The 24,277-nt window shown below is 46.4% G+C and overlaps 1 protein-coding gene across 4 annotated transcripts in view; it reads right to left on the reverse strand.

Moving 5' to 3' along the window:
• The window catches only part of Acly (ATP citrate lyase), a 50,243-nt gene that overhangs the window by 11,528 nt on the left and 14,438 nt on the right, over positions 1 to 24,277 (reverse strand). For 2 of the 4 annotated variants that reach the window (XM_013037873.1, XM_013037876.1), the window contains 14 exons: positions 23,727 to 23,863; positions 22,946 to 23,007; positions 20,584 to 20,701; positions 18,575 to 18,729; positions 17,979 to 18,069; positions 16,964 to 16,993; positions 14,152 to 14,293; positions 13,688 to 13,856; positions 11,214 to 11,318; positions 9,792 to 9,988; positions 8,342 to 8,423; positions 7,549 to 7,659; positions 2,972 to 3,099; positions 2,089 to 2,182 (listed from right to left, as the gene is read on the reverse strand). In XM_013037873.1, coding sequence (XP_012893327.1) covers positions 2,089 to 2,182; positions 2,972 to 3,099; positions 7,549 to 7,659; positions 8,342 to 8,423; positions 9,792 to 9,988; positions 11,214 to 11,318; positions 13,688 to 13,856; positions 14,152 to 14,293; positions 16,964 to 16,993; positions 17,979 to 18,069; positions 18,575 to 18,729; positions 20,584 to 20,701; positions 22,946 to 23,007; positions 23,727 to 23,863 — 1,621 coding nt within the window. The remainder of the gene's footprint in view (positions 1 to 2,088; positions 2,183 to 2,971; positions 3,100 to 7,548; positions 7,660 to 8,341; positions 8,424 to 9,791; positions 9,989 to 11,213; positions 11,319 to 13,687; positions 13,857 to 14,151; positions 14,294 to 16,963; positions 16,994 to 17,978; positions 18,070 to 18,574; positions 18,730 to 20,583; positions 20,702 to 22,945; positions 23,008 to 23,726; positions 23,864 to 24,277) is intronic. The other 2 variants (XM_013037874.1, XM_013037877.1) reach the window with 1 other exon arrangement.

Genomic DNA, 24,277 nt, shown 5'->3' on the forward strand with positions numbered 1-24,277 from the left:
AAAAAAAAATTACAGCATAATCCAGGCGCCGGTGGCTCACGCCTGTAATCCTAGCTACTCAGGAGGCTGAGATCTGAGGATCGAGGTTCAAAGCCAGCCTGGCCAGGAACATCTGTAAGACTCTTATCTCCAGGCCCCACGACTGACCCCCCCCCAAAAAAGAACAAAAACAAATTTACAGCAAAACAGATAGTTATCTATCCTTCTAATCTACTCCAATATTGGTCTTTTGTCTTAATTTAGTGGATCTCTTTCTGGATCTTTTATTTAAATGCATGCATATAGAGAATATACAATGGTATACATACACATTTTTCATAATCGTAATTAACATATGTTCTCTCCCATAATATGCCTTCTACTTAATGAATGTGAATTCTATTAATGTCAGTATATATACTGAGCTAATGCATTCTTTTTCTCTTTTCTTTTTTGGCTGGTCCTGGGGCTTCAAACTCAGGGCCTGGGCACTATCTCTGAGCCTCTTTGTGCTCAATGCTAGCACTCTACCACTTGAGTCACAGTACCACTTCTGGCTTCTTCTGAGTAGTTTATTGGAGATAAGTCTCACAGACTTTCCTGCTTGGGCTGGATTCAAACTGCAATACTCAGATCTCAGTCTCCTGAATAGCTAGGATTACAGGCATGAGCCACCGCACCCAGTTCATTCATTTTTTAAAATTGTATATGGTACACCCCAATACTATAATTCATTCACTGATAATCTGCACTGATAAGTAACTACTAAGAAAGGCACTGGGATACATTCCTTTGTGAGCTCTATGCAGACATTGCTTGAACTCTGGGCTTGGGCACTGTCCCTGTACTCTTCAGCTCAAGGTGAGCACTCTACCACTTGAGCCACAGCACCACTTTCAGTTTTCTGGTGGTTAATTGGAGAATTAACCACCAGAATAAAATTAACTACCAGAGTCTCACAGACTTTCCTACCCAGGCTGGCTTTGAACTACGATCCTCAGGTCTCAGCCTGCAGTGTAGCTAGTATTACAGGCATGAGCCACTGGCACCTGGCAGATATCTGCACTACTATTAATTACTCAACTGCCTTTCAGAAAGATTGTGTCAATTTCTACTCCCATTAACAATGGATATAAACATCACTTTCTTTGTACCTGTACTACACAACAAATGATCAAATCATTTCATCATGGTTGATCACAGTTGTATTTTGAGTGAGGTTGAGTAAATTCTTGTTTAAAGGCTATTTCCTATTCATTTTACTAATGGGTTACTGGGTCTTTGTCTATCAAAAAATGCTAGCATTGCTAGTGGCTCACACCTATAATTCTAGCTAATCAAGAGGCTGAGATCTGAGGATTTTCAAAGCCAGTCAAGGCAAAGTCCATGAGACTCTAATCTCCAATTAACTGCCAGAAAACAGCAAGTGGGGCTGTGGCTCAAAGTGGTAGAGTGCAGGCTTGAGCAAAAGAGCTCAGGGACAGTGCCCAGGCCCCAAATTCAAACCCTACCACCAAAAAAAAAAAAAAAGAAAAGAAAGCCTTCCAGTAGTGCACCGGTGGCTCATACTTATAATCCTAACTATTCAAGAGATTCCTATCTGAGGATTATAGTTCCACGCCAGCCCAGATGGACAAGCAGAGTGGACGCTTTCACCCCTGAAACCCTTTCCTTACTTAGTACAAAACCCCTAAGGGATTATTATGTTTTTAACTTCCTCTGTCAAGTGACAGTCTGTGACTCACAGACTACCCCTGCCATTTATTTATGTGTGTGGTGTTGCTGGTAGAAAACCCAGGGCCTCATGAGTGCCAAGATGGGCCTCTACCACTGAGCTCTACTCCCAGCCTGGCCCTCTTATGGCCTGAATTTGTTTTACCAATGAGCAGTACAGACCACCTCATGAGCACAAGCGACAACGAATGGAATTCAAAGGTTAAAATGGAGCTTTCTCCTGATGTCCTTCAAGAAGCCTGAGAGGTGACTATACCACTGTTCTAACTAGATGGAAGGAGAAGGCTTGGTTTCCAGGAATTCAAGCCAAAACCGCTATAAACTTAGCCCTCCAAATCTCCTTTACACTGCTAAAGGGGCACCCAAGGTACTTACCCTGGCCCAGGAGTAGTCCATGGGTACTGTTGGGGGTGGCACCTCCTGGGCAGGTACAATGACTCCTTTGGTCACAAGATCTTCATACACAGACCTGCAAAGCAGGGGAGAAACAGGTTGGATTTTATTCTAGACCCCTCCATCTAACCTAAACACTTTAGACTTTCACACCCGGTGACTCCTGCTTATCAGTTAAGATTCCAAAAATTGGGACTGGGAAGGTGGCTCAGTGGTAGAGTGCTTGCCTTGCATGCATGAGGCCCTGGGTTTGATTCCTCAGTACCACATAAGCAAAAAGAAAAAAGCCGGAAGTGACACTGTGGCTCAAGTGGTAGAGCGCTAGCCTTGAGCTGAAGAGCTGAGGGACAGGGCCCGGGCCCAGAGTTTAGGCCCCACGACCGGACCCCTCAAAATAAAAAGATTCCAAAAATTAAATGATACCTGGGCAAGATACCGTGATTGCTCTGGAAGAGGCTTATGGAAAGCTGAATATAAAAACTAAAGACAGAGGGGAATAGTTCAGGCAGATCCAGGAGAAAGACATGGGAAGACGAATTGGATATCCAATAATTCTATCAATCAGGTCATACTTTCTAAATACTGTATTCCCACACTCATCTCATGGTCCCCAACTATCAGCCAAGTAGGCAGGCTCAGAAACAACAGGTTTTAACACCAGCTGGAACAACTTAGACCTGTTGCTTTTACAACCAAATTAAAACAAAATGAAAGCCAAGAGAAGGACGACTTTGATCCATCTGTTCAGTCACACTAGATGCTGGGAAGGGACCAGGGATACCTGGACAGTGCTGTGTAGGAGGTGCTACTGTCAGGAGGGGTTAGGAGAGAGAAGAGGCCAGCAGCTTCCTCAGTGTCCACTTACTGGATGATTTCTCCAAGCTCATCGAAGCTCCGAGGCACAAATACCCCTGCTTCCTTCAATGCCTGATTCTTGGCTACTGCAGTTTCAGAAGCCTGGTTGGCACAAGCTCCAGCATGGCCAAACTGGACCTAAAAAGCAAAAGACAAATAGCTTTACGGGGCTTGTTAAGCTTTCCAGAAAGGAATAATAAAGAATCTTGGCCAGGCATTCGTGGTTCGCACTTGCAATCCTAGCTACCAAGAAAGCTGACACCTGAGAATCATAGTTCAAAGTTAACCAGGACAGACAAATCAGAGACTCGTATCTCCAACTGATCAGCAAAAGCCAGAAGTGGTGGTGTGGCTCAAGTGGTGGAGTACTAGCTTTAGCAAGAAGTCCGAGTGAGAACAGAAGCCATGAATTCAAGCCCCAATAGTGGCAGAAACAAAGAAAGAAGGAAAGAAAGAGGAAGGAAGGAAAGAAATAAAAAGGAAGGAAAGAAAGGGAGAAAGAGGGAAAGGAAAAGGAAGAAAGGAAGGAGAAAAAAGAGAAAGAAAGAAAAGAAAGAGGAACGGAGACAGATCGATATTAAACATGAATCAGTTCAGTTCTCTCAAGGTTTTGGCTTGCTAGATGGGTAGGATGGATAATTCTCAGAGATGAGAAAACTAAGACACAGACGTCTAGGAGCTTGAGGTAACACATCTAATGTGCACTGAAGCCAGGACACAAAGTCCAGCAGCACAACTCCAGAGCCCCCTTCTTTTCTTTTCTTTGTTTCGGTGCTCGTCCTGGGGCTTAAACTTAGGGCTTGGAAACTGTCTCTGAGCTTCTTTTGCTCAAGGCTAGCACTCTACCACTTGAGCCACAGTACCACTTCTAGCTTTTTTGGTTTATGTAGTACTGAGAAACTGACAAGCACTGGCAAGCACTCCGTATACCAAGCCACATTCCCAGCCCTTCCTGAGCTTTTGTGTTTGAAGTTAGTGCACTAGCACTTTGACCCACAACACTATTTCCAGCTTTTTGATGGTTCTTAATTGGAGATAAAAAGTCTCATGAACTTTCCTGCCCAGGCTGGCTTTGAAGCACAATCCTTAGACCTCAGCCTCTTGAGTAGCTAGGATTACAGGCATTTGGTCAGTGTCCCCTTCTTCATACTGAACCACATTTGGCTTCCTTTGGGGCAGTGGCCAGAAAGGGAGGGAAACGGGTTCCTTTTGAATGAAACAGGAAATTAGGTTAAAAACACAACTGTGACCTATGATAAACTCAGAGGTGGCCTCATGGTTGCACTCTATTTTTTATAAAATATGCACCAATTAGCTGGGTGCTGGCAGCTTACACCTGTAATCCTAGCTATTCAGGAGGCTGAGATCTGAGGATCATGGTTCAAAGCCAGTCCAGGCAGGAAAGTCCATGGGACTCTATCTCCAATTAACCACCAGAAAACAGGAAATGGGGCTGTGGCTCAAAGTGGTAGAGTACTAGCCTTGAGCAAAAGAATTCAGGGACAGTGTCCAGGCCTTAAGTTCTAGCCCCACAACTATCACCACCACCACACCAAATTTGTGTGTATGCATATGTGCTAGTACTGGGATTTGAACACAGAACCTTGTATTTGTTTGGCTTTTCACTCAAAGCTGACACACTACCGTTTGAACCACAGTTCCATTTCCAGCTTAATTGGAGAGAAGAGTCTTTCACATTTGCTTGTCCCAGCTCCTGTCAAACAGGGATCCTCAGATCTCAGCTTCCTGAGTAGCTAGGATTATAGGCATAACCACCAGTGATTTATTTATTTTTTTAAATCAGAAGAGCTCAGGTAAAAATACAAACTTCCTGCTTTTTTAAAGTCAGATTTTAGGTCACAAGGCCTACATCTCCACATAGCAAAAACCATCTAGGGAGCCAACTAGCAATTGACTTTTCCGTCTGAGCATACATAGGAGTAACACCTAAATCCAATGGAATATTAGCACAAGTGAGAGGGAAGAAAGAGCCCACCAAAGAAGCTAAGCAGCAACTGTCTTTAACCAAGCATTAGGAAAATGAATTCAACAAATAACGTATCTGGTTCCAAGCCCTGACTTGGGTGTGTGTGTTTGTGTGTTAACTACCATGCAAATGTGTGTGTGTGTGTGCGTGTTAACTACCATGTAACCACTGTAAGAGCTTTACTCATTTTATCTTCTAGTAGCTGTGATCATTTCCAATAAATAAGGAAAACAGAAGTCCAGAGGGGGTAAAGTACTTGCCCAAAGTGACTCAGGGAACAAATATATGACATCATTCAAACCCAGGCAATCTGGCCTCAGTCTACTCTCTGGGGTATTAAACAGAACAAAGGGGCGTTCAGTAGTGAAAGGTTAGACAGGAAACTGCTGCCCCATACTGTTTGGAAAGACTGAACACAAGCCTTAAAAGTGTAGGTTCTCAAAGCTTTCTTTGTCTGACTTCATCTGCCTGGGTGGATGGGTAGGAAGAAGCAAAGTCTACATAAAAGTTCTGGGCTCCCGGAAATTAAACAGGAGTTTTGGGGGTATTTGCAGGAGGCACATCTATGAAAAGGTCCCCTTTAACAAGGCCCTGTCCTCACCCCTGCTCCCCAAATCATTGCCCCCAGCTCATGAACATTCACATTTCTCTTCTCTGCTGAGAAACTGTGCATGGTTCAAGAATTCAGTCGACTGTCTGCTGGGCCGTCACTGCACTATCTCACACTTGTCTATGCTTATGATTTCATACAGAAAGTTTTAACATTAATAAAAAAAAAAACCTAAAACATGTGAGGTACTTGGTGACTCATGCATGTAGTCCTAGCTATTCTCAAGAGGCTGAGATTTGGATAGTTCATAAAGACAGAAAAGTCTGTGACATTCCATCTCAAAAATAACCAGAAAAGCTAGGCATAAGTGACACCTGTCATCTTAGCTACACAGGAGGCTGAGATTTGAGGATTGAGGCTCAAAGCCAGCTTGGGTAGGAAAAGCCCATGAGATTTTTATTTCCAATTAACCACCAAAAAGCCAGAAGGAGACCTGTGACTCAAGTGGTAGAGCTCTAGCCCTGAACAAAAAAGCTCAGGGACAGTATCCAGACCCTGAGTTCAAAGCCCGGGACTGGCACAAAAGAAAAAAAAAAAAAGAAGAAAGAAAGAAGCCAGGCTAGAGGCATGGCTCTAGTGGTAGACTGCTAGCTAAGCAAGCAAGCCCAAGCCAGCATGAAGCCATGAGTTCCCTTCAAACTGTAAGGAAAGGAAGGCATGGGCTGGGAAAGTGGCTCAGTGGTAGAGTGCTTGCCTTGCATGCCTGAGGCCCTGGGTTCGATTCCTCAGCACCACATAAGCAAAAAGAAAGTAGCCGGAGGTGGCGCTGTGACTCAAGTGGTAGAGCGCTAGCCTTGAGCTGAAGAGCTGAGGGACAGCGCCCAGGCCCAGAGTTCAGGCCCCACGACTGGACCAAAAAAAAAAAAAAAGGAAAGGAAAGGAAGGCATTTAAAAAAACAGTGTGACAAGGCCTTAGGAAAAACTGAAGGTTTATGTGTAAAAGGCTATTACAGAAAGCCTTAACAGCCAAATTTTTTTCCCTCTGTATATAAAGCACTACACCCACTGGCTCACAGACCAACTGGCTGACATAGGGATTTTTCCTTTGGTTTTATCATCACTTGATAAGCCATCTTCAAGACAGAACTATGAAAGTGGAGCTGGGTGCGGTGGCTCACACCTGTAATCCTAGCTACTCAGGAAGTTGAGATCTGAAGATTGCAGTTCAAAGCCAGCCCGGGCAGGAAAAGTCCATGAGACTCTGATCTCCAATTAACCATCAGAAAACCAGAAGCGGCACTGTGGCTCAAGTGGTAAAGTGCTTGCCTTGAGCTGAAGAGCTGAGGGACAGTACCCAGGCCAAAAAAAAGAAAGTGGATGTCTAAGGCCTGAGGTCTGGCTTCTGATGTAGCAAACAGCTCAGAAATTTAGCAGACAGAGAATGTATTGAATGCCCATTCTGTTCTGCCAGGTTTGTCTTCCTGTCTTTATTTTTCTTGTAGATAGGGTGTCACTATGCACTGCTACGTACTTTTACATATCTGTCCTTCTGTTCTCTCACTTTCTCTTCTCTTTCTTATAGGTAGGGTGTCACTATGGAGACCGGAGTAGCCTGAAACTTGTGCTCTTCCTTCCTGCCTCAGCCCTCCCAAGTGCTGATATTACAGGCATTCAATACCATGCCCAACTGTACATTGTATCATCGTAATACATCAAGAACAATCCTACCTCCTTATCCACCTCCACCACCCTAGCACTCCCTGTCACTGTAATTTCTCCTGTTCTTATATCACCTTCTCAAGTGAAGACTTCTTAACTCCTGCAGACAGCAAGGAGGAAAACTCAGGACCTTGTTTGAGCCTTAAGCTATTGATGAATGTGTCTCCTACAAACAGACATAACTCCCTGAGAGCAGGGCTCTTTCTGGGCTTTACAGTAACCAAGCACATCACTTGAAGGAATTAGCTGCTTACTTTGAGGACATGTGGCTGCCCTCAAAAATGCCCACTTTCACTTAACCTTAACCCATCCTCTCCCATCCCCATCATACCTCAGAGGAGAACATGGTGGCACAGGTCCCAATACACCAGCAGACCACTGGCTTGGTGAGGCGGCCCTCCTTGATGCCCCGGCAGATCTTATATTCCTCAGTGCCCCCTATCTGAGAAAGAAAGAGGGATTAAAAAAAAAGCCCACAAGTTAGCAAGACCCATCTGCAGTTGTCCCAGGATGACCTACAAGATACAACTCAAATACAAAATAGGGTGACACATACTTTGACAAGGAGGTCAGCTCCAGTCTGAAAGATTCAGCTTGGATGCAGAGAGGAATTCCAAAGTAAAAGATGGTTTAGGATCAGAATCTGCTCAGGAAGAGCAAGGAATGGACTATAGGAGTCTCTTCAAATTAAATAAATGCCTTTTTTGGTGTGCCAGCCTGGGTGCTGTCCCTTACCTTTTTAGCTCAGGGCTGGTGCTCTACCATGTAAGCCACAGCTCCATTTCTGGCTAACTGGAGGTAAGGGTCTACATATTTTACTGCATGGGCTGTCTTTGAACAGCAATCCTCAGATCCCAGCCTTCTAAATAGCTAGGGTTATAGGCATGAACTATTAGTGCCTAGCATAAATGTCCTTTCAACTCTGATTATCCACTGCTCAGCAGGTAAAGACCATGGCCAGCTTCTCCTCTAGTGGTCCTAATGCCTGTGTCACCACGCACTGCAGGACACTCAACAGTGAGTCTTACATCCCACAGTCTCAGGAGTGATTTATCAGGGACTATACATTTTCTTTTAAGAAAAACTGAGATTGTGTATTATTTGTACAATTAAACAAAATTCACCTCTCCAAGAACCACAATCATCTTGACTCCAGGAGTGTCCTGGTAACGCAGCACATGATCCATGAATGTAGAGCCAGGGTACCTGTGAAGAACAGGAGGAGAGAGCATCAGAAGGCAACTTGGGGAGGTCTGTGGGGGTGTGGGAAGAGCTGTTGTACATATTAGGAACACTAGATTTTCTGGTGGCAAAAAGGTAGCGAGCTACAGACTCAAGGGGGAAAAAAAAATGCTGAGAACCATTGGCTCATGCCTATAATCCTGGTTACTCAGAAGGCTGAGATCTCAGGATCCAGGTTTGAAGCCAGCCTAGGCAGACTAATCTATAAGACTCTTATCTCCAATTAATCACCAAAAGGCTGGAAGTAGAACTGTGGCTCAAGTGATAAAAGTGCCAGCCTTGAGCAAGAAAGCTAAAGGACTAGTCAAGTTCAAGTCCTAGGACCAGTACAAAAAAAGAAGGGAGAGACAGGAGTAGGGATGGGGTTAAGGGAGTGGGTGGCAGGGAAAGAGGATCCTATTATTAGTTACAACGGACACTGAGCACCTATTAAATGCTAGGACCTATGCTGACCCTTTCATATATATGTTGCTTAGTTCTTCCGAGGACATCATGAGGTGGGGCATTTATTTTGCTCATCTGATATGTAAGGAACACAGAGGGCAAGGGATGCTAAGTAACTAAGATGAGCCTGCTAGGAAACTGGGACATGAACCCCTTTGTTGTGGTTTCAGAACTGGCCTTCCAAACCACTGCTCTCTACTGCCCCCCTATGGCCACCTCACACACGACAAAAATTACCTTCAAAGACCTGGCTCATACCTGTAATCCTACCTACTCAGGAGGTTGAGATCTGAGGATCATGGCTTGAAGCTAGACTCAGGGCAGAAAAGAGACTTTTATTTCCAATTAATCACCAAAAAGCTGGAGGTGGAGCTTGGGGTTCAAGTGGTAGAGTGTCAGCTTTGAGTGAGAAAACCCAGGCAAAAGCCAGTAGTGGCACAAAAAAATAATATATTTTTTAAGCTGGCCATTGGTGGCTCACACCTGTAATCCTAGCTATCCAGGAAGCTGAGATCTGAGGATCAAGGTTCAAAGCCATACTGGACAGGAAAGTCTATCAGACTCTTCAATTAACCTCCAGAAAACCAGAAGTGATGCTGTGGCTCAAGTGGTAGAGTGCTAGCCTTGAGCAAAAGAGCTCAGGGACAGTGCCCAAGCCCTGGTTTAAGCCCTATGAACTGACAATAAATAAATAATTTTTTTAAAGCCATATATTTCCCTTTATCTGCTGATCTGTTGTTTCTACCAGTACTGAGATAAGAGCAGTCCCTAACTGAATGAAGTTAACAACATCTCTATAGGTCTGAAGCTCAGGGACAACCTGCAGAGCAGTCTCCCAGCAGATTACTCTCAGTGTGGGCAGTCCCTCGTGGCCCACAAGCTCATTACCTGTCTCCACCAATGGCTACACCCTCGTAGACACCATCTGTGGTCCTGGAGATGATATTGTTGAGCTCATTGGACATGCCTCCAGAACGTGAGACGTAGGCCACGCTGCCTGGGCGATAGAGCTTAGAGGCCAGGATGTTGTCCAACATCCCACCTGTGTTCCCAATCTTAAAGCACCCTGGCTTGATGCCCCCAACCTATAGGGACAGAAACAGCAATCAGGAAGGACTGTTCCTGACTGACCACAGGACATGGAAAAAACCCCCACAAAATCCTGTGTTACCTGCCCAGTCCCTCTGGCCAGGCTGGAGAGAAAAATATTGGGCTTATTATAGAGAGATGTCTCATGATGGCCAATTCAGATCAGGGTTAAGGAGCACAACGCAGCCAAATTTCACCACACAATGGTCACACCCTGCTTTTGACATGAAAAGTCCCTTACTTTAAAAAACCCTGGCTTTGGGACTGGGAGTGTGGCTTACTGGTAAGAGTGCTTGTTTAGCATGCATGAAGCCCTGGGTTCGATTCCTCAGCACCACATAAGTGGCGCTGTGGCTCAAGTGGTAGAGTGCTAGCTTTGAGCAAAAAGAAGCTAGTACTCAGGCTCTGAGCTCAAGCCCCAGGACTGGTTGAAAAAGAAAAAACAACAAAACAACAACAACAACAAAAAACGTGGCTTTGGCTAGGGATATAGCTAATTTGCTGAACATTCACAAGGCCCTGGGCTCAATCCCTAGCACTGGAGAGAGATGGAGGTGGGAATGGGGGGGCGGGGTGGTAAGGGATTAGAAAACGAATTTCCAATTTTTGATGCAACAATTAAGTAAAAACAAATAACAACAAAACATTCACAGAGTAATGTTAAAGCCAAAGTAAGTGTTTTTAGGTAGCTTTTTTCTCTGGTATTTATAGGAAAGGAATAATCGAGGACTATGATAAATACTTAAAACAATTTCCCACTAGCCTCTGGGAAACTATAAAGGTAGAATGTGAGGAGAGCCCTTTAAAAACTAAGAGGCATAGCTTAAGCAATAGAGAACCAAATAAAAGGTCCTGAGTTCAAATCTCAACACTACCAAACAACAACATTAACAACAAAACTAACTGGGAGTAAGAGACAAGGTATGAGGTGGAGTATGAGGAAGTGCTTGGCCAGCAAGCATGAAGCCCTGGGTTTGATTTTTGTTATGTATGTACACACACACACACACACACACACACACACTCAGACACTTAAGTGGGGCTGGAGTATAGGTCAGTGACAGAGGATTTCATGAGTGAGGCCCTGGGTTTAATACCCAGCAAAAAACCTATTGCAAATGTTTTGATTCAACAGGTTCCCTTGAAATCTCTTCCAACCAAAGCCATTAAGAAAAGAGTTGAAAGTGAGGCCCAAGGGCTTTCTTTGCAGGAGATCCTCACCGTGGCAGGTCCAATGATGGTCACTCCCTTTTGGTCTGCCTTCTTAATCAGCTTCCGTGTGAGAGCCTCAGGAATGCCTTCTGCGATGATGGCAATGGTCCGGATCTAGAGAATTTTAAAAGTCCCCCCCCACATCCTGTAAACATTTTGCTAAAAACAGGTAAGGGAGCCACACCATTAACGGCCCACCTCCCAATCCCTGTGCTCCTTCCAGGCAACAAGAACAAAGCTATGGAAACAGTATGTATGCATTTCCTTCTTCTCACAGGCCGTGGTTCTTACCCTGACCACTTTAACCTCATCCTAAAAAGAGAGGCAGCAGATACTGAAATAGATCTCCATTGGCTACATAGTACAAGGGCACATGTTTCTAAAACCTGGCTACAAACCTCAGCTCTACCTGATCCCTACCTCCCCTTGAGACTGTTCATAAAGCATCATTCTCCACAGTACTCTCTGAGTCCTGACTATATCCACACAGGACGATCCAGTAAGATAATGACCTGCTTCCACATTCGGCCCAGAGTGTGGCTGGAGGAACAGGCCAGCCAGAGAAGGAAGGAGGCAAAAAAGTTCCAAAGCTGTCTCCTTTGGTTCTGGCCCAGGAGCCAACAAATGTCTATAAAGGGTCAAGATCCTAGTTGACAGTGCTAAGGGTATGGCTCCAGTGATAGAGCCCTTGCTGTGCAAGCAAAAGGCTATTACTTAAAACCTAAGTACCATAAAAAAAAAAGTTGTAGTTTATACTATGTAGGTCATGCAGTATCTGGGATAGGGTTTCTAAAGTGAAAGCAGCTATGGGCAATATGTAAAGGAGAGAATGTGTGTTAATAAAACTTTATAAAAACAGGTGATGGGGCTGGGAATGTGGCTTAGTGGTACAGTGCTTTCCTGTCATACATGAAGCCCTGGGTTTGATTCCTCAGTACCACATACACAGAAAAAGCTGGAAGTGGTGCTGTGGCTCAAGCAGTAGAGCGCTCCCCTAAGCTAAAGAGCTGAGGGACAGTGCCCAGGCCCAGAGTTCAAGCCCCAGACTGACCAAAAAAAAAATCATCAGAAGTAAAAAGGGCTGGAGGCGTGGCTCAGGTGGAAGAGAGGTTCCAAGAACAAGGCTTTGAGTTCAAACCCAGTATAGCAAAAAGGAAAGAAAAGAAAAAAAAAAAAAAAGAAGTGATAGAGGGGCTGGGAAGGTGGCTTAGTAGTAGAGTGCTTGCCTTGCATGCATGAGGCCCTGGGTTAGATTCCTCAGCAACACATAAGCATAAAAAGCCAGAAGTGGCACTGTGGCTCAAGTGGTAAAGTGCTAGCCTTGAGCTAAAGAGCTTAGGGAGAGTGCCCAGGCCCAAAGTTCAGGCTACAACCAACAAAAAAAAAAAAAAAGTGTTAAGAGTACAGATGGCCAGTGTTTTTAAAAGCTCATCTTAGTTAAAAATCAAAGATATGCAAATTAAGTAGACTACTAGTTAACTTGGTAAATGTTCAGTGCAGGCAAGGGGAAAGAGGATGAACTGCTTCAACTACCAATGGCAGTTGATACCACTATGCTTTTACTGGTAGTCTGAAGGGATCAAAGGTTTCAAATCTGCACAATCTGATTTAACAATTCAACTTTTGGAAATTTATGCTAGGGCAGTAATTAGGACACATGTAAGGCCTGAAAAGGCAAAAGTGATAACCTTGATATGGAAGGAGTAACTAGAGAGAGGTCTTCTGTTCTTAGCTGGGTGCTGGTGGCTCACACCTGTAATCCTAGCTCCTCAGAAGGCTGAGAGCTAGGATCTAGGTTTGAAGCCAGCCCAAGCAAAAAAAAAAAGTCCATGAGACTCTTATCTCCAATTAACTGACAAAAAGCCGGAAATGGAGGTATGGCTCAAGTGGTAGTGTGCCAGGCTTGAGCAAAAAAAGTTACACACTTATGTCCTGAGTTCAAGCCCCGGTGCCAGCAAGGAAAAAAAAAAAAGCCACTTGTTCAAATCCAGAAAGACATACAGGTAGGGTTAAACTCAAACTTCATCAGTTCTATTTCCAGGACATGGGACTTGGAAGCATCTAGTTGCTCCTTTTGTTATCAGTATTTTAACTTTTTTGCATATTAAGTATGTAATAATCTTATAAGTGCCTTTTTAAGGGGTAGCAGACAGCATTGGGGATCAAACCAGAATGTGACATGTGCTCAGTAGGTAGGTGCTTGGCTACTGAGCTACATTCCTAGCCCATTCTTCCTTATGGCTAACATAGAGAGGATCCCATGGGGGCAGAAGAGTTGGAACTGACCCTTGGTAAAGTAGCAAAATAGCATCTGCCTTCTCTGATCTGCCCTCCCCCATTTCTGACATCTCCAATCACTTTCACACAAAACACTGGCCTCTGCTGACTCCCAGCCCTTCATCCCAAGTAGCTGAAGACTTAAAGACACCATTTAACAGCTTTTCCTGTGTCCCCACACAGTATCCTGGTGCCCGATAACTTACCTGTGCGTAACTCATGGTCTCTATGGTGCTGTCGTAAGCGGAGCGGAGCGAGGCAAAGTTGATCAGCACATCTACCTCTGGGTGCTTCTTCATGGCATCAGCCATGTTTTTGAAGACAGGGATCAGGATCTCCTTGTGTCCCCAATAAAACTTCTGCTTGTGGTCCCCTCTGTGGGATGGGAGAGGAACAGTTAGGATAACCTCAAACCCATCACCAGTCTTGGGGTCAGGGGTCTCAAAACATCAGGTGTGGCGACAGGGAAGCTGAGGGAAGAAACTTCCAGATCTCTGCCAAAAGAGTTCGTACCTAAGGGGAAAAGATCCCTCAGAACTAGAAATGGCCCCCATCTCTGAAATGAGAAAGACACTTCCCCACACACAGGCAAGGAACTAAGATAATCCCCAGCTTCATCTCAGAGGAAGGAGATGTGCTGAGGGGCATCTCCTGCTTTGGTGTGACTCACGTGAAGGGGTACACCATGGCAGCCACTGAGGGCTCATCTCGGGAGCACACGTAGTCAAAGTCCAACATGCCTTGCACAGCCCGGGTCTGCATGCCCCACACGATAGCCTTGGTGTGGCGGCTGAAGAGGGTGGCATTCTTTCCTGGTGGGTAAAGACACAAAAAGTGCACCCAGAATATACACCCCAGGAGACCCTAAGGGGCAGAGACTGCCAGCCAGACCCTTCACGCCCCAAGCCCACGATGGTGGCTCTTCAAAATAGCAAAGGGGTGTTAAGATCATGAAGTTCTGCGAACTTGGGGGAGGAGGCCCTTCAATTACTCTGGAAGGAGGCAGGAGAGAGAGAGCAAAGGTGAGCTAAGTATTGTCCGGCTGCTAAACAGCTCCAAATGAGACAGAAAAAGGACTCCATTTCCTGTACAAAGAACGGACTCTACAGCTTGAGGATACTTGGGAGAATTTCTACAAGTCACGTTTAATGTCACAGGAAAAAAAAAAAATCTATGATCAGCTTCTATATAAAGGTGGTCTTAATGAACTACTTCTAAAGGAAAAACAACAACTCTCCATTTTGGTGGCCTCAGGACTTTTAAACAACCTAACCACTGATGCTTATCATCCTGTAAATCTGAGCCTAGAGCCAGCCCTAGCTGGGGTTTGAGTTCTCATGAATTCTAGGTCAGAACAGGTCCAATGAAGATATTTACTGCAGCCAGGGTTGAGGCGAGGGCAGCCTACACTCAGGCACCAGACAAGAGCAGCAAGCTGGCAGCATAGGGCCATGACCTTCTTTCCTATCTATTTCTCTCATCCTCCTCCTGACTACCAAGTGGCTCTTTGCTAATCAGAACAATGCTCTGGGGCAGGCAGGAAAGAGGTGAAGGGTAGAAAAAGGGAACAAAAGGAACAGGCAAAATGCAATCCCACACTGAATGGAACGTGGCTCAATTGGTACTGTCAGCCTTCGGCAAAAACGCTGAGCAAGAATGATAGGCCCTGAGTTCAAGCCATAGTTCAGGCAAAAAAAAAAAAAAAAGTGCAGTCCTCAGCTGCAGGAGCCCCTCCCCTCCAGTTCCCTGCAGGTCCAGAGCAGCCTTTGGGGACGGAACTGAGCTTCCCCAGAGTGAACAGCTCATTCAGTGGCATCTGGTATTAATTAACCTATGGTACTAGTATAGGCTTGGCTGACCAAAGTCAAGGTCTGACCAAATCCCTGTACAGGCCAGTAGGAAGTTTCTCCTACCAGAAGGCTCCTGATGTTGCAAATACCCGGGATTTACTGTCATCCAGACCCGGGGATCTGATGAGACACAGGATCTCAGGACAAGAGAAGCAACTTAATCCAGCCCCAGAAAACTGAAGCTGAGATGCCAAATGACAGTGGTCCTAGATCAACTAGACAGAGTCAGGATTTACGTAACAGCTTGAAAAGTACTGAATTATGCCATGATGGAGGAAGACGCTAAGCCAGCACTGCTGTTCCTGGGGGAGCCCACGCAGAGTCAGAGTGTACAAAGGCCACATCACCTGTCTTCAGAGATCAGGATGAAGTGTCAATATCCACAAATCCACCCACACTTCTAGCACTGAAGGGCAGAGCTTGAGTGCTTACCTCCTCAAGCACAGAAAACAAAGCCAAAGGCAGGGCATAGGGGTGGGGAGGTGTCCCAGGTTCCTTCAACAGAGAGAGCCTAAAGTGAAGCTCTGCTGAAGGTGGGGCTAGCTCCAACATGACCCAATTTCCTCCCCTGTCCTTTCCTACTTCTTCCTGCAGCTCAGTGATTGAGGGTAATGAAATAAAGCCCCCTCTCCACATCCCGCCTTCCTCCCCTGGGGTAGAAGAGATGGGGGCAGGGAGATGACCAGCATCTGGGTATCCGTTCTATCTCACCAGAGATAATGTAGGGATTAAATGCAGGAAGGCAGCGGGCAGCAATCGTTGTTCTCATCTAAAGATTCCTCCCCCTAGCCAGGGAGCAGAGTTATCTCAGTAGACCCTTCTGCCTTCAGAGCTGTGAATGTCCAAAGGGCACTTGGAAGCCTAGATGTGCGGCTCAGCAATGGAGTACTTGCCCCCAACATGGCCCCTCCCCACCCCAATTGCACTGAAGCCCTGAAGCTTCAGAGGTAAGTAATCTACTCACCCGAGTCAACAGGCAAATGGGTGTGAATGAGTTTGCATGCAAGTGCAAACACAGAAAATGTCCAATGTCAATGGTGACCTTGAACACAAGTCATGCTCTATAGATACTGGATACCCTTCCTTCCTGGCCTCTATCTCTTCTCCATCTTTAGCCTGTTCTTCCATCTAAACCCAGGAGAAAGCAAGACTTGTCTGGGAATTAGAAGCTCAGGGATGGAGCTAGGAGGGGTGAAGGAAAAAAGTGAGGTAATAGTGACACTGTGAGATGCAGATGAAGGTCAGGGGTGGCCAGCAACCCTTGTGGCATGCTGGCCATGCTCACTGCTTTCTGCAGCCCCCCTTCCAGCGGGCTGGCACCCTCCTTCCTAGAGGACCTCGTCCCAAGCTGTAGGCTGCCTCTTGCGCCTATGTTGTCTCCACCACCCTTCCCAGAGCAGCCAGAGAGCCACACAGTAAGGGCGGTGTTGAGTGGAATTAAGCACGCAACATGCGTGAGAGGTACAAAGAGCAAAGATTAGGACTTGGGGGACAGGCTACACAAAGGCAGGGGACAGAAATTATGTTAGACAACACTACAATTCACCAAGAAAGGGAGAAAGAACAGACAGAAAAACTGTAACCCACTAACAAAGCCACACGCAGAGTCGCGGCAGAGTGCGGGCATCCTACCTTGCAGGGATCTTGAACTTGGGACTGAATCTGTCAAAGAAAATGACCAAGGCAACTGAGTGGCCTGCTGCTGCTGATGGCTGGAGGCTTTGGCAGGAAAGGTGGGGGGGGCGGGGAGGGGAGGAGACAGGACAGGGTCCCATGGACAAGTGTTTCTGTCTTTTCCACAATGGACAGGAGGAATAAAGCCAACCCAGCCTGAGTGGTATAGGCACCACTCAACAGAACAGAAACAGGAAAGGACTGAGGAGAAAGGGGAGGAGGAAGGCTGGGTGTGTGAACACTGGAGCCCCCCAAGCCCTCCGGTGACACAATCACATCTGGGATCTCAGGCTGGCTGGGTCATACCCTCTTAATGCCAGGCCTTCTTTGTCCCCATACAGCACAATATATATGATCATTAGACCAGTATGGGACTAGATCTGCCATCCTCTGCTGTGGTCCAAGTTGCTGGATTGGAGACCTTAGGGCACTGGCTTCAGATGGTAAGCTCTGAAGCTAGCATCCCTAGTTCTCAGACTGGACAGGCTTCATTGGTGGTATGCAGCCCTGGCATCTACTGTCTGCACCAGGCTGGCACAGTGATGTTCTGACTCACATACACTGCTAGACAAGGTATTGTCTGAGGCTGGCTCATAAGGAAGGGATGTGTGTCTAAGGGTCCCCAGCTGGTAGAGGTGGGCAGACTTAACTGCTGTCAAAGGAGGAGTCCAGGAGAACTGTCTGCCTCCTAGTATTACTGTGTCTCTTCTACAGCTCCCAGCTCCCATTGAGCTCCCAGCCCCCCTGTCCACCACCCCCCTTCGAAAAGATCAGGAGTGAGGAGCAAGGTGACTCCGGAACAGCGTATGGAGAAGCCTCAAGTCACTTACTCCTCCTGCCATTGGCCCAATCCATGCGGAAGCCCACTCCCATAGCCAAGCTGAAACTGCATTCCACCTGCCTGTGCCAACCAGGCAGGCTACCACTTTCCACGAGGGGGTTCCCAGTCCTGGATGAGACCTCTAAGAGTTACCTTGAGGCATGGCAGGCTTGGCCTTCTTTGCAGGAGCCACTTCATCAGCCCTGGACTCAGAAAAAGATGCTGTCCTGCTGGGGGCTGGAGTCTGGGTGATAGAGGGTGATAAAGGAGAGATTGAGATGTATCAAGGGTGGTGGCCAGGGGGAAAAAAAAAGCTACTGGTCCTTAAGGTCTCAAAGAAATGAGGCGCCACTAGTGCTGGGAGCTCATGCAACAATCTGAGCTACTCAGGAGGCTAAGATCTGAAGACTGAAGTTCAAAGCCAGACAGAATAGTCTGTGAGACTTATTTCTAGTTAACCAACTAAAAGTGGAGGTGTGGCTCAAGTAGAAGAGCACCAGCCTTAAGCGGAAAAAGCCCAATAAAGAGTACTAGGCCCTGAGTTCAAGCCCTAATACTGGTGTACAGGGACATACAAACATAAACATGTACACAAAACCCTACAAACAAAAAAGTAGCAATATACCAACTTCCCCTGTATTTCCCCCTTGCTCTTACATGGCAGAGGAGGGTTCTTATGTCCTCAACTGGGGTAGGGAGAAAGAGGAGACAGATGGTTCTTTCCTTTAAGGTGGAAGGCTAGCACCTACCGACGTGCTCCCGCTGGCGTTAAGGAGGAAGTTGGCAGTGTGGGCTGCAGTAGGTGGCTGGTTGGGGATGGGCCGATGACCCAGAGCCATGCCCACAATTGCCGTCATGTGAGTCTCTGTGCCAAAGACGTGGATGGGGATGCCAGTGGTCTTTCCTGTGAGGAAAAGTAAAGAACCCAATGATTTAAGTCTTTCACTAAGTAGATACCCAGGAACCCACATCTGTGGGATTTTTACAGCTTCACTCAAGCGTCTAGTATGCTTTCAATGCCAAGACTGACAAACCAGGTGGTTGAAATTTCACTATCAAACAGATCTTTCTACAGATCATTTGCTGACAAGAGGAAGAAGCTGCTTTGGTGGCAAGCTCAGGTGACCACAAGCACTATTATTAGTGTACTGTCTCACCTCCTCTACCCTGACCGCCTGCACCTACTTGTGCTCACCTGTACCTGCCACCCTGGTCTGGTCTCTCTAGTCTTAACCACTTTGAGTGTGTTCTTCTGGAGTCTGGGACAAAGGCCCTGCTTCTCAATCTGCAAGGAGCTGGGAGTGCCATCTGCCACACTCAGCTCATCTTAGGTTCCAGCCATCCACACCATCCTGTCCTCTTCACAGTACAGATCCCTAACTAACATTTACTTCGTCTAACTCTTGTTGGCTGTAGATTGGGAGAGCATGATTTAATAACATTCACAATGCTGGCCCAAGGACATGGCCCATAGCAGGACCTTCACTTTAGGTGAATGAATTAAAAAACAAAAAGAAAAAAAACTAGCTCTTGAAACCAAGGTGAGCAATTCATAGGGATTTGGTATTGGCCATCAATACCACCTTTTGAAAACTAGGAAAAAGGCAAAGGCTTTGTCTTTCCAGTCTAAAAGTCAGTGCACAGAACAAGACTGTCTACTCGTTTCAGCTGCTAGAACTTCACATGAATGAAGCATGGCTCTACATAGAACTTCTCTTAGCAATGGGGCTGCACAGTAAAGAACTTAAGACCGAAGCTGCTGATCCCCAGGTTCACTGGTTTCAGGTTCAATGAGGCTGATTTAGGGAGACCTCATTTTAGTTTCCATTGACTGATGAGATACAGTCCCTTGCTTCTTAAGAGCTAACCTGGAGAAACCACAAAACTACCTTTTTCACTCAAAACGTTTACACAGGGGAGAAAGGCAACCAACATGGGTACCATTCCCTCACTTCTCAATGAAGGTCAACTCTCCCCCATTACCAGCTGTCCAGCAGCCTTTTCTCTGGCCCCCACATCTACCAGTCCTTGCTCTTACTGCCTTAATCCCAGCCGCCTCTTTGCCCTAACAGCTGTCACAATCTCCTAGGGGCTCTCCATGCTTCTCCTGTGGCTACCCTTCTGTTTACTCTCTACCCAGAAACCAAATCACCCTACTCATATCTAAGTCACATAGTGCTATGCCTCTGCTCAAAGTCCTCCCGTGGCTGCCATTTTGTAGTCACCGCCATGTCCTCCCTGGGCTGTATAGCCCAGCCCTTCTCTCTCTCTGACCCAGTGCCACATACTTCCCTGCTGGTCCTGCAATGTGGGCCCTCCTACGGAGGGCCTTAGAACCGTTCTTTACTCTTCTGAAGGTATCCCTGTTAAGTTCCTCCTTCCTCTTTTCCAGGCCTTGGTTTAAGTATCATGCCTCAGTCATATACTTTTCTGGTCTTCTTATCCCTTTCCCTGTTTTGTCTTCCTTCATGGCATTCAGCACTCTAATATTACGAGCAAGCTATAGCCCTGGTACTCAGCCCAGTACCCAGTGCAGGGCACATGTTCTGTGTTTGGTAATCGTAGAGCTGAGTGATGATGCTTTCCTGATCATCCTCAAGTATTGTCAGGGTGGCAGAGAACAGAAGCAGCAGAAAAATGCCTACCCAGAATAGGAAGCAGGAGAGCATGAAAGAGCTCAAAGATCTATTCTTTCAGGAAGGCCAAGGTATGCCATCAATCCTCAAGGTGGGGGTAAAGAATAAGTCTCCCATCTTACCAACTTCTCCCATCACCCGCAAGCCCTCCTGATAGTTGGGACCACCTCTTCGGACAAAGATTGTGACCTCATGCTCCTTCAGGGGACCCTGGTAATCTCGAATCGCTCTCACGATGCCCTGGAAGCCCAAAGGGAAACATGTGAATAAACAAGGAAGCTGCGCACCAGTTGTTTACACCCACCATAAACCAACAGACCAGGTGTTGGTGGCAAGGAAAAGCTGCTTCTCTGACATATGACAGGCTCTGGCGGCAAAGGATTATCGAAGACCTTACACATGTTCAGTGAACTATGCATCCCCATAGGTCTAATATGTAAACATGTGTAGTGTTGCTGAGGTGGGAGCCAGACCCCTCATTGTACTGGTGTGCTGGGCCTGCTGGTCTTTCACTGACTACTGTCCTTAGTATCTCTTACCACAAGTGGGAGACATGGTGGGATCTATGTTTCTGTTTTCATTGTTTTTATTTATTTATTTATTTTGTTGGTCATGGGGCTTGAACTCTGGGCTTGGGTGCTATCCCTGGCTCTTTCGCCCAAGGCAAGCACTCTACCACTTGAGCCACAGTGCCACTTCCAGTTTTGTTTTGTTTTGTTGGTCAGTTGTGGGGCTTGAACTCTGGGCTTGAGCACTGTCCCTCAGCTCTTCAGCTCAAGGCAAGCGCTCTACCACTTGAGCTACAGTGCCACTTCCGGTTTTCTGGTCATTTATTGGAGATAAGAGTTTCATGGACTTTCCTGCCTGAGCTGGCTTTGAACCGGGATCCTCAGATCTCAGCCTCCTGAGTAGCTAGGATTACCGGCGTGAGCCACCAACGCCTGGCTTGTTTTCATTGTTTTTAAATTGCTATTATAAAGGTGATGTACAGAGGAGTTACAGTTTCATAAGGGGAATCTCTGATCTTGTGCAAGGATTCTCAGTGGTATGAAGACACAGCCTTCTTCAATAACAAAAGTTGCTTAAATGAGTAAGAAAAATAGCTGGATATCTATCTGGTCTGGAGAATGAGAGGCTTCAAAGGTATGTGTAGTTTTGCTTCTCCACAGGGTTAATTGATGAGCCTTAAGTCTTATTTCTATCATAGGACACTCTATCATACCAAGTTGCTTCTCCAGACCTATCGCAGGATGATGCCTTTACTACAGGGCTGCTCCCAAGTTAATAGGAAGCTGCCAAAGTATACCTGCTTCAGATCTGCCCATTGAGCTGTCCAGTTAGGAAAACACTGTTTGCTGTAAGCAGAGCTCATGTAGCTACGTCCCTAACTTATGGACAATTCAAGGTTGACACTCATTATTCTCATGACATATGGAATGCCCGTAAGTGGTACAGGTTTGTAAACAGCCTCATGGAGCATGGCAGTCCAGAATACTCAACAGCCTCCTGAGGTGGCTATGGCGAAGGGGTGAGATATGTTAGCTCATCATCTTTCTTGATTTGTTGTCACATTTCCTTGAAAGCATGTGCCAGGTGGATAGAACCCTAACACTAGATAAAGTCATCAAAATGCTGTCCTCTTTTCTAAGCAAGGGCTGATGATTCAGGGATAAAAGACTAGGAGATCCTAGCTATTCAAAAGCCTGAGGATCAGGGTTTGAAGCCAGACCAGACAGAAAAGTCCCCAAGTCTCTTATATCCAATTAACCACCAAAAAAAGCTAGCTGGAAATGGAAGTGTGGCAAGTGGTAGAACACTAGCCTTGAGTGACAAAGCAAAGTGAGAATGCAGACCCCGAATTTTCTAGTATGGCACCCAAACAAACAATAAACCCACCCCTCAAAAAAACAAACAAAATACAAACAAACAAACAAAAACCAGGAGGGGCTGGGAAGGTGGTTCAGTGGTAGAGCGCTTGCCTGGCATGCCTGAGGCCCTGGGTTCGATTCCTCAGCACCACATAAGCAAAAAGAAAAAAGCCGGAAGTGGTGCTGTGGCTCAAGTGGTGGAGCGCTAGCCTTGAGCTGAAGAGCTGAGGGACAGCGCCCAGGCCCAGAGTTCAGGCCCCACGACCGGACCCAAAACAAAACAAAACAAAATAAACAAACCAGGAACCCTAGAACTCAGTCAGGGCATAGTGTTAAAATGACAATAATCAAGCCAGTTCTCCAGAAACTGGGAGGGGGAACAACAAATGACTTCTCTCTATGCTTTAGATAAGAAAATTATCTCACAGCTTATGTAAGTGGATTGTCTTGTTTCAGATCCACCTCTCCTGTCTTAGTGCCACCCATGCAGCCCTAGACGATCTCCAACAGAAGGCAAGGAGGGGGGAAGGAAGGACAACCACAAACCAACCCTGTGTCACAAGCCCCTACCCAGATTAGATATTACACAGGAACTTTGCTTTCGCCAAAACCGCACCTTAAAGGTGGCAGCCACGTTGGTGAAGTTCGCAATGCTGCCCCCGATGATGAGTATTTTGCCTGAGTTTGAAATAAGAAGGGGGAAAAATGGTTAAAGAAGTAGTATGGTCCCAGAAATGCAACTAAGGAGTTCTTGTTTTCTCTGAGCAAGAATCTCTCAACTGTAAAGAGGCATCAGAGAGTGAGCCCAATGGTCTCTCCTGAAGTCCTTAACTCTCTATTACCCATACAATACAGTAGTGATCATCCAGACCTACAAAATCTCTGCATTGCTCTAGCTGGCATCCAGAAGCCCAGCTTTGTTTCTGATACCTCTGGGGGTCGTAACTATCCATCTCTATCCTATTCCCCCACCCTTCTAGCTCAAGGAAGGGGGAACTGGTATATACAGCTCCCTGTATGGACAGACAGTAAAGGGAGGCTGGGAGTCAAAGCCCAATAATATATGAGTTACTAGAAACTGAGTTTAGAAGAATCAGAGCAAAAACGTGCTGCTTTTCCTCCTCCTCCTGTGTTGCTATCTACAGGGCTATACTATACACAGTCCACTGAGAGCCCCCATCTGACTACTGAGGTCATTGACCATTTGCAGCGGGGGAAAACTGAGGTCCAGAAAAGAAATGACTAGCCCAAAGACATAAAGGACCAGAATCTTAGCTCCAGGGACAACTAGCCCAAAACTGGTCCCGTCCAGTGGAAGGGTATATGTGTGTGTATGTGTTTGTGTATGTGTATGCGTGTGCATGCATGTGTGCATGAATACACACGTTGGTGCTCACCATCTGGGTGCTTCTCTCGGGTCATGAGGGAGAGGATGGTCTTGGCGTAGTCATAGGTCTGCTGCTCACTGGGGGCGCCTGAGTACTCCCCATAGTTAGCCAGCTCATTGACACCCCCTAGATCGCAGATGGTATCACTGCCAGAGGGATACACGAGTCAGTATTGGCTAGGGGAAGAGGAGGGCAGCTGAGTACCTGGCATCTCCCCCCAATCCCCAATTCTCAAGCACTGAAGTTAGTCTGTGGAACAGGTCTCTTGGTCTTACAACCTCAAGCCCTGCTGTCCCTGTACCCGTTCCCCCACCACCCCCACTTCCTGGGCCAGCCTCACTTGAAGGTCAATGCATTCCATGAGGCTCTCTTATGGGCAGTACACTCAGCCAATCCTTGGACTCTATGGCCTTGGGCAGATAGCATTGGTTAAAGATACAGTAAGCATCTGGCCAACAAAAAGACATAAATACGGGGCTGGGAAGGTGGCTCAGTGGTAGAGCGCTTGCCTTGCATGCTCGAGGCCCTGGGTTCGATTCCTCAGCACCACATAAGCAAAA

This window comes from Dipodomys ordii, unplaced genomic scaffold, assembly GCF_000151885.1.
Source record: "Dipodomys ordii isolate 6190 unplaced genomic scaffold, Dord_2.0 Scaffold7, whole genome shotgun sequence".
Taxonomy (NCBI): domain Eukaryota; kingdom Metazoa; phylum Chordata; class Mammalia; order Rodentia; family Heteromyidae; genus Dipodomys; species Dipodomys ordii.